Source organism: Chlorocebus sabaeus, chromosome 18 (assembly GCF_047675955.1).
Source record: "Chlorocebus sabaeus isolate Y175 chromosome 18, mChlSab1.0.hap1, whole genome shotgun sequence".
Lineage (NCBI taxonomy): Eukaryota > Metazoa > Chordata > Mammalia > Primates > Cercopithecidae > Chlorocebus > Chlorocebus sabaeus.
Window position 1 is genome coordinate 25,085,312 of NC_132921.1, and position 21,824 is coordinate 25,107,135.

Sequence of the window (21,824 nt, forward strand, 5' to 3'; positions counted from 1 at the left end):
ACCCTGACAACTTGTAATTTGCAGTGGGTTTATTTTTGTATCTGGATAAATATTTTTTAACAAGCAAAATTAAGATTAAGCAGTCTGTATCTGATATGATAGTAAAGAATGCTGGGTTCCATGTAGCCAAGAGTACTTTGGGGACTCTGTAGCGTGAATTCATATTCTTCTCCTCCTCTTTCCCTCCTCCCTCTTTCTTTTCCTACCCCTTGCTCTTTGCATTCCACTCTTCCTCTCTTTTTCTCCTACTTATTCTCTCTCTCCTTTTAAAATCCTGCCCTTTTATCTTTAAAATAATGGAAGGAGTAGCCCAACTTATATCTATAAGTGAGGCAAATCCTGGCAGAAAAATTCTTCCCTCCAGTTCTGTGTGTTGGAGTCGAGTTGGGAAATAATGCTGAGTAGTGAAATTCTACAGGGGATAGCTTCAGGAATTTCTTCTAGAGAAAAAAAAATAGATGTTTTTTTCTTCCTTAAACTGTATTTTACAATTTAGATTTTTAGAAATGACCAAAACAGGACACTAGATGTTCAGTTTCTTAGGAAGTCAGAGCAGATTCTACTTTATCTATCTTTCTTTCTGCCTGCCTTCTTACCTGCCCAGCTTCCTGCCTGCGTATCTACCTGTTAAACAAGCAAATATTACGTCAAAGTAAGTGATGTAATGGTGGTATTGAAGCATTCTTAGATGCAAAAACTTAAGGAAGGACACACGTCCTTTGATAGCTCATGAAGGTCGAGCCTTCTCTGTTAGTAACATTTAGAGAGAGAAGTTAAAGGGTGTAAGTAGCTTAAATTTGACATACACAGATGAGTAAATATGTCTTTGTGACCATTCCCACTGCTGATACAAGTATAAATGTATCTTTTCTTCAATGTAAAATCCTCATACAATGGAAGTTATTCTGTTTCATCTTCTACGACTGACAATCTGTGCGATGGTGTCTTGTTTCACTGAAATTGAAACTGATATGGGCATTGATTTTATACTTTGCGCTGAACGCTAGACCAGAAATGGGGCGGAAGTGTTTTCCCAACTTTAAGATTCATTAAAATCAGTAGAAAAGTTAATACTGGGAAACAGGGGGTTAATTTTAAGACTTAGGTTTGGCTTTCTTTGAAAACTGCTATCCATTTTCTATATATAATGACTTGGATACAGGGTACCCTTTTGACCAGATAGAAAATTTATGGATATAAATGTATCAAAGATACATTCTTTGTGTGGTATCAGGAAGGCATACTCTAATAACATTGCTATTGCCATTGACCTAAAAGATAAAAAGGCTACTGTTACTTTTAGCATTCCTGTTGAGTTGAGAGGGGAAAACTTGGGGGTTGTAAACTTCAGAAGGAAATCTATTCAGCCTCTCAAAAAACAAGTTTAGAGTTTTCCCATTGGATAAAAGAATAGTGTAGTCCTATGTATCACATACGGTTACTGTAAAGCTCCAGTCTTGATGAAAGAAGTATCCTTTAAACTTGAATGGGGTGGGGTCTTAGGCACCTGCACCTATCTGCCTCTTTTAGCTCCTTTTAATGTTCTGGTATGGACAGATTTCTACAATTATTCTCCACATGTCGCTGTCTGGACTCTGCTGCTTAGATCTCTTGTAATGTGATTTCATTATCTTCCCTAATGATTATTGGGGTTAAACTTTAAAAAGAAACAAATGAACACCCTTGATTTTATTCTTAGATGTGGCCAAATGGCATTGAAGGGTCCATAGATCTCTGTAGAGTAGTCTACAGATAAAAATCGGGCTGTTAGAATTGGAACCAGACATTCACATTCCACAATCCCTTGTGCTGCTGGGTCTATTGGTGGAATCTGAACTTGGGTTCAGAGTAGGCAATTTTTCAAAAGCCCTGTTTCCCAAATGTAAATTCCATCATCATCTTGATCATGATGGGACTCACTCCTGGGAAAGGGAGTTTTTGAAAACGAGAGAGAGACTCAGAATTTTGAATAGTTTCTTTGCTAAATTCACCATCTGGAGAGCCTTTGATTGATTAGTTTTGGCCTCACCATTAAGTGTCAATATAATCAATGGGAATTACTAGGCTAGGGTCATTACATAGATAATTTGCCTGCTGTGTAAATAAAAATGAAATTGTTTAAATTTTGTGCAAGAGAAAGTGAAAATAAGGAGTTACGATTTGTTTGTTAGAGAAAGTGGAGGCCATTGGAATGACAGTTTTTGGAAGTGTGGAGCAGTTTGGCTAAGAATAGGAATGAAGGATATTTTTTTCCAGTTTATCATAGCCAGAGTGAGGAAGTGTTATTCCCTCTCTTGCTTGCATACATTGCCAGTAGTGCCTACTTTACGTATGTAAACATCGGGGAAGAGCAGTAGATGTCTGTTACCTGGAGGAGATTTTTTTTTTAAGGAAAAACACAATTTACACTTTTTTGTCGTTTCTCTTGGCAGGTAAAACAGAAAGGGGCTCATACTCATCTTATGGGAGAGAATCAAACTTACAGGGTTGCCACCAGGTAAGTGAGAATCTCTGTTGCGGAAGGGTTGAGAGGATTAACCTGGTAAATCAGTTTGTTTGCTAAATTAGATGATGCATTTTAAACTGTGACACCAAAGATGCACTGGCAAGTCAGATGATGGCTCTCTCTTTAAGTAATGAAATAACACAGAGCTTAGAACTAATAAAACCTCATCTTTAGATCGCTGCTGTATCAGAACTACGTTCATGGGCTTGTTTTTATTTTTTAATCCATCAGCCGGTACCAGTGGCACTGTTTGCAAACCAGCAATGTCGGTGAAAGTGGTTCTATCAAAGGAGTTTGTTTGCAATTAAGAACTTAAGAATTTCTTACGCAGGAAATACTTCACGGAGTCATGTGTCAGACCCTGGGTTTTGGGTGGCTATTGCCCTAAATTATAGTTTTCATAGGGGCTGTATGATGTTGTGTGAAAACAGGGTTGTATTGAGGGATAAAAATGTCTGTGAAAATATGATTTGTTGTCCCTTTTTGTTTCTGAATTGTTTTTGGCTGGAAGTCAAGGCCAGCAGGCTAACAGCAAAGCCGTCTCAAGGGAAGCATGCGTGAGCTAGAAAAATAAGAGTACTTTAATTAAATAATAAAATGCCAGTGTAATACAAAGGTATAGCATGTGTGTGTTTGTGTCTCTGGGCACTCTGCATTTGTATACTTTAAACTCTCCAGAGAGAGGCTATTTCTAAAAATACTATCTGGCTAAAAGTGCAAGCTTTGTTTCAAGACAATTGAGTTTTTATAGATGCTTTCTTTTTCAGTTCAATATCAGTATTAATCATGTATTTAAAATCTTTTTAAAAAATTTATACTTCCTTTTTATTAGTGCATTAGTTTCTTTGGAAAACTCTTGATGGAATTTAATAATTCTCTTCAATATTCAGAGCGCTCTACTGTTTTTATTATTTACCCAAACAAAATGTACTTTTTTTTGATGCTGGAAAGGGGATGCTTACTCTCTTGAACTCTCTCACCCTCTCATGTTCTTGATGGGGGAAGAATCTATTTTGATTTTTTTTTAAACAGCCCGTTTAATATACCCCTGAAAAATGTAAGCAAAGTTTTGTTTTCGTAATAAAATCGAGCCTATGAGGAAAGTTTCCTTTACGTATCAGACATAGGAAGGTACGACTTCTGGTGGGTTGGTGTGTTTGTTTTTTCCCTGTATATATTTGCATTTTTAAAGTTTACTCCCTTGGCCCAGCCACCAATTCAGTCATATTCAGCATCTGAAAGATTTGTTGCATTGAGGTGAATAGTGCTTGCTTAAGAGCTCCTGCCGGAGTGCAGTTCATGGCAGTTTGTTTGGAAAGAATTCTGCAGGAAAGAAATTTACAGCCATTCCAGCGCAACGGAAACATCTTTGGAATGTGAGTGCAAATGTTCGGGCTAGATAGCCTGGGCGACAAGCCTCTGAGTGCTGTGTCTCTGGTGTAAAGCTCTCAGTTCCTGCAGAAGAACGTGTTCCTGTGGGTCTGGTTTCTGAGGGTCAAGGCGGAGGTCATTAGAGTTTTGGGGAGAAGAAAGTTGACAACATCCTTCCTTTCTGCAGATGGTCATGGCAGAGGTCTCTGTTTTCGCTGGGCCCCTTTTTCTGGTCATTGAGAGAATAGGCTTCCTCGCCCCTGTATCCTTTCTTACTAATAGGAATTGGCGTGATTCCTCACAGACACAAAGATTTCCTCTGCTGAGTAAGCGTGAGGCCCCTTAACTTGTGAAAGCATCATCCAGACCGTGTGAGTCTGTCTGTGTATGTGCAGAACACAGACCCTCCTTTCTCCATTTGTGGGGAATACTTCCCTCGGGTGAAACTGAAGTTAATTTTTTTTTTTTTTTTTTCAAACAAGGTGAGAAGTGGAAAGGGGCAGAGGGTGGAAGAGAGGTGGATGGATTGGCATGTGATGGCTGAATTTTTGGGCCTTGGGAGGTTCGTTTTGAGGCATTAATGTCCAGGAAAATTCTTTTGTATATAGCACTATGACTGCATATGCTTTTCTTAAAAGCCTTCATAATGTAGCTGTGGAGTGTGGAGATTCCTTCATTCTTAATTTGTGCTTCGTGGTTGTGAGTCTTGCAAGAGTCTACTATCTCTGTGCTTAGCATGGTCGCAGCAATCTCCATAAACAGTGTGATTACTTAGAGATAAATAAAAGTGAAATTTTGGAAATTTGCTGACAGAGGGAAATAGGGACTGAAGATGAAAAATGTACAGAGTATGAATTTCTGCTTTCTGTGAAATTTGAGGAGAGAACAGACCATAGTGTGTCTTCCAGTGAATTAGTTTCTCTTGTGCTGTATTGTTTGAATCCCTGTCTACAACACCAGCTATGCAAACCAAAGAGAAAGGCAAAATCTCAGTATCTTGGGCTTCAAGTCTAAATAGCAGATCACAGCTGAAATGATTCCCCACTGTGTGACAAGGTGAGTGACTCGTGGAGGGGAGGCTTTTGTTTTCTTCTGTTTACTACATGATTGAGATACGGAATAGAAAACCTTTACATGGTGTGCCCTAAGGAGCTCCAAAAGCTGCTTTATCGTATTATAACAGTGTATCCTGTGGACTTAAAGGGGTGAGCAGTGCTATATGGAAACACGCTTCTTCCTGTCCCAATAGCCTTTTGTTTGGTGTAGAGACAGAGTGGTGGTAAGCAACAGGTAGTAAAGGGCTGTCCTGGAGGAATACATTATTATTGTGAGATATGTATTGTTTCAGAAATATATCAAGTTAAAAAATAGATACATATTTTAGATTTATCTTAAGGATTTAACATTAATGCTAATGGACATATGGCACTTTTTAAAATGGATATATTTTAGCAGAAGAACGAAAGCCGGCAGGTTCTTTACTAGTAATTAAGTTGTTTTCATTAAAAATAGTAATGGGATAATATTATTTCATTAATGCATTTCCATGTGAAATTATCAGAAATAAACATGGTGACTTTTTGAGACTTTTAAAATTGTGTAGAAAATGAACCAATAGATAAGCAAAAGTAACCAAATGAACTTTTTTCAGTTCTTACTAAATATGACAAAGCTAATTTACATCAAATTGGGGTGCAGAAATCACACCCAGCTTAACATGTTCTTGCCAAATTGTAACCTCATATTCCTTTTAACTGGCAGAGAAAATAAAACTTATAATGGAAAATCTGACAGAAATGAAAATGAGTGGGAATAAAGTTTTTTGCAAGATAGTCCAACCTTAATACTATAATAGACAATAACTAATACCTAATGGGCATCATTGCAAATGCCAGAAGGGAAAAAATGTCATTTGTTTTTGGCTTCTTTGGCTTCTTTTGCTGCTTTGAATAGAATGTTTGGCGACTTGCAAACTTTTAAATTTTGCTGAAATCTATTTTTTTTTTTAACGAGATGATGACATCAAAACAAGTAATTGTTATTAGTTCTCCCCTCAAATGGAAGTTTAGTGTTTATTATCAGGAATTGTTTGTATTTTCTTTCTGGGGTATAGCCCATGTCTAAAGCCATGGTTTCATTATTAGTATTTGTGTGTGTGTGTGTGTGTGTGTGAGAGAGAGAGAGAGAGAGAGAGAGAGAGAAAGCTGCCTATCTGAGACCAATCAAATTAGAATCTTGTGAGCTGGGCCTGTGCTTTTCTGACAACTCCCAAGGTTATTCTAATGTGCAGCTAGGTTTTATCATTTCCTAGAATGTTCTATAGAAATATACTCTGATTAATGACTTGTGTTCAACATATGGCATTACTACTGACCTTGAAAATGCTTTTAGGCTCTTTGCATTAATTTGATTATTCAAGGCATGGAAATACATTGCATATGAACTTCATTTAAAAGGTGGTGAAAATTAGTGATATAGTGAAAATCTTGAAATCTTTATGTAGAATTCCACAACTGAGTGTCCTAGCCCATATATTGTTTTCTCTAGTGAAGTCCAAGCCTTTAGCCTCATCCAAATTCTTTTTCTTCCTCAGCAAGTAATCAAATAGGACTTTGCTGTTACAGTTATTTGATGTTTAGATCTTAAAATGACTAATGGAATATAGGAATTAGACCTGATCTAGGAGATTGTTGTTAATTTCCATAAACTTGGAGACCAGGGAGGAAACGGATTTTCTTTATATGTGACTTAGTTTGCCCATAGGTTGCTCATTTTTGGTTCATCGAAATTAAGCATGTAGTTGATTCCAAAATGAATTTCACATTTTAGCATTGATTTATTTGTCTTACTATTTTTACTTTTTATTCAATAGGTATTACAAACAACTTAATTCTAAAACTTTTGGCTTCTTTTAGTTTTTCTTATCTAAAGTCAAAATAGGATGTAAGCGAAAACGGCACAAAATTATTTTGTTTATTATGAAATTGGCAATTTAGGCCTTATGCAAGCAGAAATACACATCACTTTTTAATTTGCTACGATGCCTAAGTGTTTATTCTGAGTGTTCAGCACATCCCTCGAGGTCTTATGCATCCTTCCTGGGAAGCTCTCCTTTGCAGGGCTTTAGCACCTTTTAAATTTGCCATCATTTTTATGTGTTTGTTGCATGCTGATTTCCACAGGATTCTGTAAACTCCTTGAGGGCAGCGACCATGTCTGCTTTATCTTGCATGTGTACCATGTGCCTAGCAGGGCAAAAATTGCAATGACCTAGTGTTTCTTTCCTCAGCATCACTTTTGGAAGCCATTTTGAGGGAGTAAAGTCTGAATAGCAATGTACACGAACCATATTGTGAGCATCTTTTTCATGCCTACGAAAACCAGAAAACTGCCCTCTCCCAAAAAAAAGTCCTTTGGAAGCTCTTCCTTCTAACATGCTGTGCAGGCTCTGGAAGGACACCAAAGTCATATCGTGGAGAGACACCCACTCTGACTTTTGGGGGGTTGAGTCGTCTCACTCACCTGGTGACTTCACCATTCTAGGCCTGTATATCTGGAAAGGCCTGAATGAGGGAATTAGAGATGGTCTGTGGTTCTGGCAGAGGTGTTGTTGGAACCAAAGGTCAACATCCTGGTCCGAACATTGAAATGTAGCAGTGTGAACAGTAGGACAGGGTATTTTAAATTGTGACCGTTTCAGGCATCACAGGGCCTGTGTTTGCAGTCTATATGTCATCGCAGCTGTGTCCCCGAGCGGTATTTTTCGGGCAGCAGCTCTTTCATTTTGGGGGATTGCTATGGGTATACCCTTCTTTCAAAAGTCAACCAGTACTTATCAAAGGGGAGAATGGGTCCATTCTTTCGTTGCATTGGTTAAGAAATATTCATTGACCCCGTAGTGATGTGTTAGATACTCAGAAGAAAAACAAAGGGATCTTGTATATCTTCCCTTCTATCCCCACCAGCAGCTTCCTGGTTATTAACAGGAAAAATTGAGCTCTATTTATTTATTTTTATTTTTGACCTTATATAGCATAAATTTTTGAGCATCCAGAACAGTTGAAAAAATAATAAAATGAATGCTGCATACCTATTTAGGTTAAACAGTTGTTTGTATTTGTTATACAGTATTTTTTTGTGTGTGTGTGTATGTATAAGAATACATATTTTTCAGTGAACCAACCTTTTTAAGTTGCATATTTAATAAGAATGCACCCGTAGATTTTTCAGTACGTATCTCTTAAAAATCAGACATTTGCCTAACATACTGTTATTATCCCTAAAGAAATTAACAATAGTTTCTTAATCTCAATCTGTATTCAGGTTTCTTCAGTTGTCTTCATGCAAATGTCTTCAGTAGCTTTTTAAAAAAAGGCTACGAAAATGCCATTTACGCATGGCGTTTGGTTTCTATGTCTCTTTATAATTTCTTGTAAACTAGAGCTGTTCCTCTATTTTTATTCTTTTTTAAATTGTATAATTTATTTTTTAGAGATGGGGTATCGCTATATTGCCAAGGCTGGACTCAAACTTCTGGGCTTAAGGGATTTTCCCAAGTAACTTTTTTGTTGGTTTGTTTGAATGGTAGTGACTTTAAAGAGACCAGGCCGACTGTCCTATAAAACATTCCCCTTTCTAGAATTAATAGATTTCCTTTCCTTGTGGTGCTGTTTAATTTTGTTTGTCACTTGTTTTGCCTACAAATTTAAAATTAGGTCTGAAGGTTTATGCAGGTTCAGGTTAAACATTTTTGGCTGGAATACTTCATTGAGGGTGCCGTGTGAGTCAAATTACGTTCCAACAGAATGTTGAGCTATGCCGCTGTTGGTAATGCTAACTTGAATCACTTGGCAAAAGTGGTGACCACTGGATTGTTCCATTGTAAAGGAACCTTCCCCTGTCTGCAAATAACAAATAATCTTTGTATTGATACTTTAGAAATGGACAGATACCCCCTTTTCCCAACAACTTTTGACCTAATGGTTTTAGCACACCTTGATGACCCTTGCCTGAATCATTTATTTCAACTAAGGACTTCAAACTGGTGATTCTTTTAAAATTACGTCATTCCTTCCACATTTATAGCTAGTGTTCTTCTATAAAGAGGCAGTTTCTTTCATCATTCATTTTAACACTGTCAGTTTCATGTTTCATATTTTATATAAGTGTCATAACAATTATTGTTTTTAATATGTTTCCTTACCTGGAGGATGTTGGAATCATTAAAGTATTCTTGAAATCTCTTAAGGTATATTGAGAAGAAAAGTAGTTATGGCTCAGGCTGATGGTCAGAGAGGCTTTAATTGTAAGAGGAGGGAGGTAATTACAGGCATGTTTCCTTGTAAACTAAAGTTCAGTATTCCTTTGGTGAAATTTGGAACCTTGCAACAACCTCTGTGCCCCTAGCTGTGTTTCTCCGATTCTCATATTGCCACTCTATAATTGCTCGTAAGCATCTCACAAGGTTGATCATCAGTAGCTGACTGGCCGACTTGTGGGGGTTCCTGTGATGCTCTGTGAAGCTGCGCTATCAGGGATCAGCTAATAATCCCTGCCTCAGTCCTTTCACAATCCAGACATGGTTGATAGTGAATGTCAAAATGAGTGAATTTCTAAAAGATAGTTTGGGCTTAATCTAACTAGTATTAGGTGTCGATATAAATCTCTGAGTTGGTTATTATTATCGTCCCTTAATAATTAAGAAAGGGGTGCTCAGAGAAGTAAAGCAAGTAGACCTCAAATCATTTGTTCAAGTAAGTTTCAGAGCCAGACTCTGAACTCTAAGATGTTTTGTTTTAAAACCAGTGCTTTCCAACTTGGGTTCCCTGCTGCTTAAGCCTATGATGGAGTTTTTAGGCTCAGAAGTCCATATTAGTTCTCATCTAGAAAACCCTGTCTGGTCAATTCCAGGCCCGCTGGAGGATCTGGGCCTGGAGACAGTGCCTACAACAGAGTAGCTGCACTCAGCTCTGTTCAGGGTTAGCTAGAACTCTGAACAGTCGGTAGGGAAAGGCATAGCAGAGGGCAGATTGCATCGTTCCTGACTGCCCAGCCTTAAGGGGGGAAAAAAAAGATTATATGAATAATCTATTCAGTAACATCCTCAGAATTAGCATGTGCAATTTCCTTAAAACCAATGAGGATTTCCTGTGAAAAGGCTGGGGTGGAATATGCCAATTCACATTTTAGCAACAGCATGAACACTTTCTTAAAAATGTATAGATTATGTTTTGGCTTTGCTTTTTGTGCAATGTAGGCAGAGTACGGTTTGCTATTATATAAATTTGGATTCATTATAGATCACATTATTGTTCCAAAAACACAAGAGCTACATACAACGAGATTCTGAAACAATACCTTTAGCAGGTTCTTAAATATGGCCCAATAATTTTTTGATTATGGCATTTAGCCCTCAAGTAAAATATATGAAACAACAGAATATGTGCTAGGAGCATAGGCAAGTTTTATACAACAGTTCAGGCAGTTAGTGCATAAAAAGCCATTGAAATTGCTTTGAGATGATTTATGAGACACCAAAGAAATGGACTCCTAGTATCCAAATTGAAATTTCACCAGGATCGTGGGATTAACTTCCCCTTTCACCATTAAGGGTTTTTTAAATAGCTTCTAACAATTAGGACTACAGTTCTTCATCTTTATATTTCTGATAGGTATAAAGACAAAGGGGAAAGTCAGTTAATGACTGAAGAAATAATTGATTTAATGCTGAAGTGTATCTGATATAATTGAATGTTGAAACATATCTACATATCATGTAGATATCAGTGCCACTCTGTAGTATCCTTCTGTAAGAAAGGCAGTATACTCAAAATTCAACATCAGGACAGTGTTTCAATGTGAAATAACAGAAATATTTCTTTATTGAAGGTCATGCTTGATATTATTTTATTGTTGGGAGCTTTTTACTGAAACTCTTTAAAACTGAACCCTCAAATTAAAATATTGGCAACACTGAAAGATAGCAACAGAAGCCTGTAATCTGAATTGACGAACTTATTAAGGACTTAAGAAAAAAAAACTTTAGAAAAGAAGCATATGTTGTTGAGTCTGCTGCCGCGCCTGATAGTGATAACCTGCTTAGAATTGAAGCACCCCATTCTTTGAAAAATTGTTTGCGCACTTTGGATATTGACGTGGGTTTGTTTACGTGTGCTTTCACTAACAGATCACCTGAACTTCCTAAAGCATGGACCTTTCGTGTTCAGTGTGTTGTTTTTTAATCTCATAGAAGTAGTTTCATGGGGAGGAGAAAACCGAAACCAGCAAGAATACTTCTTTGCATTTGCCTTAGCACTTCCAATACGCAAATGTTGCTTTTTTCATAGTATGGCACTTACTTCCGTTAGACATTTCTTGTACTTAACAAAGGGCAAAGTCACATTTTGGCGGGAGAGCGACTTTCGCCCGGCACTTCACCAGATCTCGTTGAATAGAATATATTATCACTGTTAACATTCTTAGGTTTCTTAATGAAACCTACATATCCTTTATTTCCATTTTCCTCTCCTTTCAGAAGACATCTTCCAGTGAACAATTTCTATGACTTAAATAGCAGATATATGTTGTTTTCAAGCTACCTCAAAGCCATATTTTTGTGCATTTGTGACAATAACAATTCCATGCTTCAGAATAATTACGTAGGAGTATCATTGAGGTTTTTAGGCAGTACCCACCCTCTAGAGTTCTATACGTGGGGGTGTCTGTGTGTTGGGGTTTTACTGTGCAAGCACACAGAATATTCTGAGCTCATTTGTACCGTGATAATGAACAGCAGGGCACTGAATCTTTTCAGTTTTATTGGCATTGTATACAGTAGTTATTAAATTTCATCTCTGTAATACACCTGCAGTAAAATAACAAAACATTGGTGCACTTAAAGAACATGTGTGTGTGGTACAATGCCCTCCCCATCATTTCAGACCCCTGCAAACAGCTGCTTACAGATTTCAAGATCCATTGTATATATTCCCTCGAGCCCACCTCTAATAATCGAGACACATCTGCCATTGCAGTATTATAGGCATATGTAGTTTTATTGAAAACTATACCTGTAAAAAAATTAAATAACTCCTGCCTCAATTAAATTGGCAAGCTACCTTTTGCAAAGATCATGTTGCAGACCTCTTGAGACCCAAGTGAGTTTATTTTATTCTTATATTACAAATCACTAAATATGTTATTTTTATTTAGCCGAGTAGCTAACTTTCCTCATACTTTGATGGTAAGTTATTTTCATCCATTCTCACTTTTGTCTTCCTTCTCCCCTCATCTTTACATGTTAAAAAAATTCTGCAAATTGCATGAAGCAAACATTTTGAGAATCTGACCAGAATAAAATCAAAGGGAAAGGACCCTAACATGGAGCTTTAACTTTGAAGTGATTATTAAATAAATACATACAAAGGTTACAAAATTGGGATCAAATTTATAACTCATGTTGTGGCTTGTGATTTTTACAAGCTTCTTTGAGATCCATTTGATCATCATAATGGCAGAATAGGAAGTAATATGAAGAGGAAATGAGTTAGTAGGCCATACAAAGCATATGCAGATGGATTCCTATTCGATTAAATACCTTAACACTTATTCTTATAAAAAGATAGATATGAGATCTCACTCTGTCACCCAGGCTGGAGTGCAGTGGTACAGTCATAGCTCACTGCAACCTTGAACTCCTGGGCTCAAGCGATCCTCCCTCCTCAGTGTAGCTAGGACTGCAGGCATATACCACCATGCCTGGCTAACTTTTTTATTTTTTGTAAAAGAGACAGGGTCTTATGTTGTTGTCCAGGCTGTCTCAAATTCCTGACTTCAAGCCGTCCTTCTACCTAGACTTTCCAAAATGCTGTGATTATAGGCATGAGTCACTACACCCAGCCAACATTCTTAATACTTGTTGAGGATTGGATCAGTAATAGATGTGTGCAAAATAGTTTTTTATCCAAAGAAGGAATAAGAGTAAAATATTTAGCGATATAAAAATGTGAGCATAAACTTATTTTAAGTTATGTAAGGTATCTGTATAGGTCTTCATGTGAGTTAATCATGCCAATATATAGTGATTTAATGAAGAAGAATTTTTTTTTTACATTTGTTTTATATTTTCATAGAAAAAATCCAAAAAGACAAGTTGCCCACTATATGGGAAACATATATGTATATATATCATATATATCAGTATATGTCTGAATTACATATGTCTGTATATATGAAATACACACACATTGTTATAAGACAATAAGCAGGTTCCTTATCCATAGTTTCTTAGTGAAAAAACAAAACAAAACAACCTTTTGTGCTATTGAAATGAACTGTGTATTACTGGACCGAGGAAGTGGTTACAGGTGAATGCTGTTGCCAAAGTGAACATAGAGTCAGAGAAAAGATTCTCCGTTGAAAATCAGAAAGTAGATGATTTCATAGGATCAAGTCACAGATAAATATGAGGTGATGACTGCTGTAGAGAAGGTAGAAAATCAAGCAGTGATATTCTTTTTTTTTTTTTTTTTTTTGTGGTGTTGTTGGGGATTGGGTCTCTCAGTGTTGTCCAGGTGGGGCTCAAACTCCTGGGCTGAATCAGTCCTCCCACCTCAGCCCTCTTGAGTAGCTGGGAGTGTAGGTACGCACCACCATGCCTGGCTTGTAGTAGCAGTATTGACAACCAGTCAGGATAGAAAATAGTTACATGTTTAAATAAAGAATTTCCTTTTTTGGGCCGGGCACGATGACTCACGCCTGTATTCCCAGCACTTTGGGAGGCTGAGGCAGGTGGATCACTTGAGGTCAGGAGTTCGAGACCAGCCTGACCAACATGGTGAAACCCTGTCTCTACTAAAAATACGAAAAGTTAGCTAGGTGTGGTGGTGCGTGCCTGTAATCCCAGCTACTTAGGAGGCTGAGGCACAAGAATTGCTTGAATCGGGAGGTGGAGGTTGCAGTGAGCCCAGATCACGCCACTGCACTGCAGCCTGGGTGACAGAACGAGACTTCATCTTCTTCTTCACTCTGTCACCCAGGCTGAAGGGCAGTGGCACGATCTCTGCTCACTGCAACCTCTGCCTCCTAGGTTCTAGTGATGCTCCTATTTCAGCCTCCCGAGTAGCTGGGATTACAGGCATGCACCACTAGACCTGGCTAATGTTTTTTGTATTTTTGTAGAGATGGGGTTTCACTGTGTTTCACCATGTTAGCCAGGCTGATCTCAAACTCCTGACCTCAAGTGATCCACCCGTCTTGGCCTCCCATAGTGCTGGGATTACAGGCATGAGCCACTGTGCCTGGCAGAGTGTTCTTTTTTTGATAGGAATGTTGATTAAAGTCAGCGAGTGGTCATTTCTTTCCACTTGGGCTTACCTGGGCCCAGGAGACTCTGCTCACTCTGTTCTCCCAGGGTATTTTGTGCCCCACTCCTAGTTCACAGAGATGCCAGATTCCATGGAATGGAGGACTGAGTCCTAAAGAGGGTTGTCGCTTACAACTAAAACATCAAACCCTAAGGGAATCAGAATTTAAAGTCTTAAAAGGGTTTCAGCTTTGTCATATAGAAAAATATTGAAAATTTAAAAAATATATATTATGAATTGTAAACAAACTTTTTGATGAAAACTCATGAAAGTTGGGGAATACACCTTAACTTGGGCCCTGCCACTGCTTTGAAGTCCCATCAGCTGAACTTCGTTCCCTGGGATGTGGTTCACTCCTGTGGAAATATATATTGTCTATTACATTTGAACGGTGAAGTCTGTTTGTCACGCTGAGCTCAGCAACTCAGAACTGTCATGTGTAGAGTGACTGGTACAACACAACATCAGTAGTGGTAAAAGATTTGTATGGACAATGACATGTGGCAAAGAAGAATGTCAACAGCTGCTACTGCTATGACATTGTCCCTCAAGGAGTCTTGCTGCATCTCTGCCATGTAACTGTCTCAGCCAAAGAGAAGGCACTAACATGAACTTCTTCCCGAGAATACTACTCCCAACTAGTAACCATGTAAGACTTGCTTGAGTCTTTTCTGAGGGTGCAAGTCCTGGGTGCCATTTGTCACTGGAAAGAACATTTAAGTTTGGGGCTTTTTGTATAGGGGGAGGGATTATTCTTTGATTTATTTCGAGAGAACTTGTCCTCAATTTCCTTTTGCAGGTAATACACACACCCTATCAGTTTTTGGACTCCAGACTGTCTCTATCCATATTTCATTATGAAGCAGGTTTTTATCTCATTATGATTTAGATAATTGTACTGGCCTCTAAAATTTTATAATGTACCTTTCAGAAGCTCATAGATGCCAAGATCAGAGGCTCCTATGGAATTCCATCTAATATATCTTCCTTAGCCAGTTGGTGCACATAATTTTCTTTGCTCTAGATAGTTACACATATAGCTCTAGAAATAAAATGCAGTTATCCTAAATCAGCTCTGTAGAGCCTTAACCAGCAATCAGACCATTTAGAACATTCAACAGTAACACATTCTACCAAACTCTGACTCTGTGTGTTCAATAGATATTTATTAGGAAACTCACCCTGTGTCCCACTGAAGAGTCTGACATGCTCTGTAGGTAGATGGATTCAACTAATAGTATAGTAACCATGAGGCCTTAGTATTTATGACTTTTCTTTTATTTATTTCTTTTTTTTTTTTTTTTAAGAGACAAGGTCTTGCTATGTTGCCCAGGCTGGTCTTGAACTCGTGGCCACAGTGATCCTCCCACCTCGGCCTCCCGAAGTGCTGGGATTATAGGTGTGAGCCACCACGTCCGGACGTATTTATCACTTTCCAAATTCGTATTTTTATATGTGTTTGGATTTATTTTTCAAGCAGCCAGAGTAAAAATTTGTCAACTACCAAATTGTGAGTGCAGAAAAATAGATAATTCATCTTTGGTATTGTGCTTTTGAATTTGAATTCCACTGCTTGGATTTCAATCTGTCAGGATTAGTTCTTCCATCTGTGTCCCTTGGTGTGGTGACTGACTCTGAGCCACCATCTGAGACTGCTCGGTCTCCCTCATCTCCAAACGTCCTCAGTTTCCAGATCTCATCAATTCTGCTTGCAAGATACCAGTACATCTGCTGCTGTCCCCTAGACCCCCAGTTACCACCACAGCTGCCCATGCTGCTCTGAATCCTCTACCCACCTTCTCCCTCACATGCCTCGTGCCCACTGCTGCTGGAGTGACAGTCTCCACAAAGCATTGTTCCTTGGCTTTGGGGGCCTGTCCTTAGCATGGTGGTAGCCTGGTCCCTGTTTCTGCCTCCAGCCTCGGCCTTCGTACTCACCATTCACATCTCATGTTCTAGCCCTGCTGAGCTGTTTGCAGTTCCCTCAAGAATTCTTTCACGGTTCTCTCTGTCTTTACAAGGACCAGAAATACCTTTGCCCTGCCTCCCCTTCTCCTTGCCTTACATCTGTTCTACCAGCTAACTCTCCTGCTTTGTTCAAGATTCAGGGACCCTGGATGTTATAACCAGGGCAGAATGAGCTGTCTCTCCTCTGTGCTCAGGAAGCCTCTTCTCTTTCCTCACAGTCATCACACTGTCTACAGCCAGAGAGGGGCAAGGGTTAGGAGCGAGGGCTAGGCTTGTCATCTCTACTGCAGTGTCTAAGAGGGGCACTCAGAAAGTGCTTGTTCCAGAGTCACAGGATGGATGAGTGAATGAATGAATTAGCAATAGTAACAAATTGTATGTGAGCGTGTAACTAACTATATTTAAATACTTCCATGCAAATTTCTTGACTTAAATTAACCATGCCCATGACCCCTGAGGCTGAAATTATTTTTAATTCAGTTTTATTGATAAAGAAACTGAGATTTAGAGAGTTTTTTTTTCACTCTTAAGGCAGAGATGGGACTAGGGAACAGACTCCTTTGGTTCCAGATTTGCCGTTTTCTGTCACCTCTTTATCCCTGGATAAAGCTGGTGTAGGTTTGTGTCATAGCAAATAGCCCACAGAGTCTTCTCATTCATTATTAGCTCCCTATTCATTATTAACTTAGGGATCATTCATAGAGGCACTTACCTAGTTACCAGGCTGGAACCTCTGTCTGCCAATAAAAAAAAATGCGCATTTCTAAAGAGGATATGAAGAACCTAGCAATCTGTGTATCAGGAACATTGTCTTTACATAGCCCAAAAAGAATATTTTGAATGTTTCCTGTAAGTAAATACCAATTGCAATAGCATGGTGCATACCACCTGTGCTATCTATTGTCCATCAGTGGTACCTTTACTCTCTGGTTGTGTTGAAAAGGACCACGGTCCTCCTGGAAATTTCTGGTGCTGAAGCTCAGGGGAGAAGTACACCACCAGCCACATCTCCTCCCCCAAGTTTCATTCTCCTTCACTCTCCCTGTAACATCTTGGCAGAGGATGGGGAGAACTGGGAAGAAGTGGATACATTGAGTAGATCATGTTTTTCCTCTTCCTGTTTCCTTCTTGTGATTTTAATTTTGTAACCTTGTTGTAGGACATAAAAAATGAATGATGACAATGGACTTAGCGTTTATTTATAACACTGAAATCCTTAAAGATAGAACGTTAGAGTCAGAAAGGACCTAGACATCATCTGGCACCCAGTGCCGTTTATGTAGCAAGTGGAAAACTTGCTCAGAGATGTTGAGGTTGGTCGTCATCACACAGCAAGCAGACCTTGCTCAGACACAGCCACACAGTACAAGTAAAATTCCTACCCTGTAACAGGGAAGTTTTCCTTTGATGTCTTTGTACCCGCTTTCTTCCAAAGAGCAAAAGGTCACCTAGTCCATGAAGTAATAGGCAGTAGTAGCCGGAAACACATCCTGAGGAAATTTCTAGACGATTGTCCCTTTGTTAAGTTACCATTGAATCATACTGTCACAGAGCCAGAGGGTGTCGTTTGCTTGTAAATACTGAGTTTTTGAAATGTCACTGTAACACTGGAAAAATGTTGTCTCTGAAGGTTGCCAAAGTGACAGAATCCCGACGTTGTAAATACCAGCCAACACAAGTGCTCATAAATGACAGGAATAAAATATACTTGACTAAATCCATAATAATCACTGATAACACTGTTTACCCTCAGTGACCAGGAGCTGTAAACTTGGATAAAAAGCACATGCGTACAGATATCATTACTATGTCTGAGCCTCTAGCCATTCCAGAATATTTTGATGGAAAAGCTCCCTAAATATGTAAAAGCTTTGCAATAACTAAGAAGCGAGTGTGTAAGATAGGGTGTCAGTCGTCCCCGATGAAACTAGAGAGAGCCTTGACTATATTCAGCCCCCAGAGGACTGATAAGGCCTCCCTTGTTCTGATTAGACCCAAACTCTGAGTCAGGCTAGTAGGGCAGGCAATGCTATATTTTCAGTAGATGTGATTCTTAGAAGGCCCATTTGCCAGAAGCATGAGCCCACACCTATATCATGTTCCATGGAGAAAATATGGAATGAACTTAGAGATTAAAAACTTTGGAGCCGTGAATGGGAGGATTCCATGAACTACACTTTGACTTTCAAAGGGTGGATGGATGGTCAGACCTTTCCACAGTCCTAATACTCTATAGCCCAGGCTTTTTGTTAATAATAACTTCCTCCTCTGTAGAAATGATTATCTCCCTGTTTTTTCTGTTTTAGTGTAAAAATGTTGCCTGTATGTATCCGAGTCTTTAAGAGGAAATGGACACATTGGCAAACCAGTGCCTCCTTTGGCTCTGTGATGTGGCTGCTGTTACTACTCAACTAAAGCACCTGTTATATTCCAGTCTCCCCAGAAATACTCATAAACAGTGGAGACTCAGTGACAGAGGGTTGAGCCCTCCTGGTTTTTCAGCTGGTGAAAGAGAAATCCTGATGGTTAAGGAGATAGCAGAGTAGCCTAGCACTCCGGGAGCTGCTCTTACCTCTGCTATGAAGCTGTGCATGGGGAAGAGTAGGGCTGCTTGGAATGACCTCCTTACCTTTCATATATTGAAACATGTTTCTTTTTCCTTGACATGCTCCTGTATTGTTTGAATTTTATTTTATTTTTTTTTTGGTAATTGTTTTCTTAATTAACAATAAAAGATTTTTTAGTCAATATTAGAACTAGTACTTGATGAGATTTGGGGAAAACTACAAAACTATAGATTGCAAATTGGCATTTGACCAAGAAATTATGATGGTGCTCCTTGGATTTTTATGCTTAGGAAACAGTCCACAAGAGGGAAAAAACTTTCGTTCAGAAGATACCCATTCTAGTGTTAGCTGGAATGGTGGTAACGAATGTAAAATGGTATGAATGTCCATGGCTGTGTGATATTGGCATGTTTTGCTGTCCATGGGTCTAAGTGGTTGGTATTATAGCTTTGAAAGAGTCATGGCAGAGGAGAGAACAGGTGTGTCCCAAACCCTAATGAACTCAACAGATTGGCGTGGCATTCTGGCAATGTAGCCATTCAAGGCAGCCATGGGGACTCCCTGGATGGGGACCCAGCATGCTTCTGTTGGTACCTGCAGGCGCTAGGAGTAGGCCTGCTGTGCTGGTTTGACTAATGTGGTGTAGGTGTTGATGTTGGAGAGTTGGTGGCCAGTCTCAGGCTCTCTTCTGGCACTGCTCCTGCTTGTTGGTCATGAATGCAGATTGAGATTGAATGGCTTCTTACATTTCCCTTGAAGAAAGGCAGCTTTGTCTTCCAGGAATGAACTGATGGTGGCAGCCATGTGGACATTCTGCAGCTTTGGCACCCAGTAGCGATGGTCTGATTGCCTTGAAATTGTGGGAGCCTCTAGGGCCCTGAGAACTCGAGCAGGGCTGGACAAGCCTTGGAGCAGAACTTTGCTGTGAATTCTTTCTTTGACTCCCAAAAGATGAAGGACTCTTATCCCTGATGTCTACCTTTCCACTTGACCTTTTTAGTCTTTAGTGGTCTTTTCAAAGTAATTTTGCCTGGACACGGTGGCTCATGCCTGTAATCCTAGAACTTTGGGAAGCCTAGGTGGGCAGATCACCTGAGGTCAGGAGTTCAAGACCAGCCTGGCCAACATGGTGAAACCCCATCTGTACTAAAAATACAAAATTAGCTGGGTGTGGTGGCTCATGCTTATAATCCTAGCTACTCGGGATGCTGAGGCAGGAGAATCACTTGAACCCGGGAGGCAGAGGCTGAAGTGAGCCAAGATCATGCCATTGCACTCCAACCTGGGTGACAAGAGAGAAACCATATAACAAAGAAAGTTATTTTATAAAAAGCATTTGGGGGTTTTCCTTTGGGTATGGCAGGCAGATTGGCCTCTGATTTGGGATAGTGGAAGAAGAAGAGTTGAATAAAAGTAGTTGGGCCATAGAATGGCCATGGAAGGTCCCAGCTAAATCAGGGTCAAGTTTAAATGTATTTGTATTTTGTTCAAATTCATCTTTATCTAAAACAGGCTGATACCGTTTTGTCTTTGAGCTGCAGGTGGACAGCCACAAATTTGACTCTATAGTTAACCAGTTATCCCCCCGCCACCCCTTGTTTTTCTTCCTGATTTCTCTACTTCCAATCAGCTGCTCTTTTAGAAACCAATAGAGAAGTGAGACAGGGGGTGGGGGCAGAGGATGAAAGAAAAGGGGTAAGCGGGAGGGGGGAAGAGAGGTTGTTTTTGTCATTAGTGAGTAAAAAATCTGTCTGGCTCAGGTAGTTTCTTAGTGAATTCAGCATTTAATGATTAGCTTAGAGGGGTATATTTGAGCTGAAGATTTTGGGAACTCACCTTTCTGCTCTATAGAACCCCCAGATTTCTCCTTTAGTTATACTTTTTGATTCATTCCACCCCCATCCACTGACCCCACTGCCAATATTGAGGTACTTGTGAAAGCTCAGAATCTCCAGTGTCCTCAAGGAGCTAGCCCCAAAGTGCCCCCTGGTGGCTAGAGGAGAAAAAGACAAGATGGAGGATGGGAAAAAGGTCAGGTGGGTAACTTTGCCAATTCTTTTCTGATAGTACTTTTGGTAACAGCATCAAATGGGTTGTCTTCTTTCAGTATTAGTGTGAACCAGCTCTGAACAGGTTAGCGTATCAATGTATTTCCCTTTTTGGGTCATTTTGCTGCAGGGATTTCTTTCCCTATGCCAGTTTTTGTTGGTCTGATTTTTGTTTCTAGGCATTTTGCATTGACCTGAGCCTTCTCACAGTACTGATGACACTGGGGGAGGGGAGAACAGGAGTGGTTGAAGACGACACAAGTTGTCACTTCATGTGCTGGTGTGAGTAGCACAGGGAAGGGCTGTGATTTTATAGGCACACTGATTAGCCAAGCACTTGTCACCTCCACTGCTGCTCATTGGCCTACTGAGTGCGAGTGTGCCATCTAATTGACAGCTGTCTGTTGTCAGAGGGCCATCTTTTCTCCTTTTCAGTTTAACTGAACACAACAGAGACATCTGCAGAGCTCTCTGCAGCTCTGACAGGGTTGCCCTGCCTGCCAACCCTCAGACTCAGAAGGCAGCATAATTGAAGAGATCCGAAAAGGATATTAACCCATTGACCATCTTGGGCTGAGGTGTAATGACCAAAAAGTCACTTTTTAAGGTGACTACTGGTCTTTCTTGGTAGAGGAAGACATGGGATTCTCTGTCAGAATGAGTCAGGCCAGTAGGATGTGCAATTTCTTGGTAGTGATTGTTCGTGGAGTTTCAGTTCATCTGAGCACTTGGAACAGGATGAGAAGTTCATTTTCAAGGTAGACCCAGTGTTTCATGGTGAGGTTACACTGAAATCTGAATCCTGGGTTACATCGTTAATGTCCGATTTGGCTTGTGTAATGACAGTAGTGCTTGGGATGTGTGTGGTTTGGATCAGGGTTACTCTTTTTCTTTTACAGTCAAGCCCGACACTGCCCTTTTAGTGTAAGATTCCAGAATCTCTCATGCAGTAGCATGGAAGGTATGGCTAACCCTGTAGTAAGGTGGACTGCCTCTTTGG

General features: G+C 39.6%; 1 protein-coding gene across 13 annotated transcripts in view; it reads left to right on the forward strand.

Annotated features, from left to right (window-relative positions):
* Nucleotides 1–21,824, forward strand: part of TCF4 (transcription factor 4) — a 366,252-nt gene that overhangs the window by 183,098 nt on the left and 161,330 nt on the right. For all 13 annotated transcript variants that reach the window (XM_008014004.3, XM_073006280.1, XM_008014010.3 and 10 more), the window contains one exon: nt 2,433–2,497. In XM_008014004.3, coding sequence (XP_008012195.3) covers nt 2,433–2,497 — 65 coding nt within the window. The remainder of the gene's footprint in view (nt 1–2,432; nt 2,498–21,824) is intronic.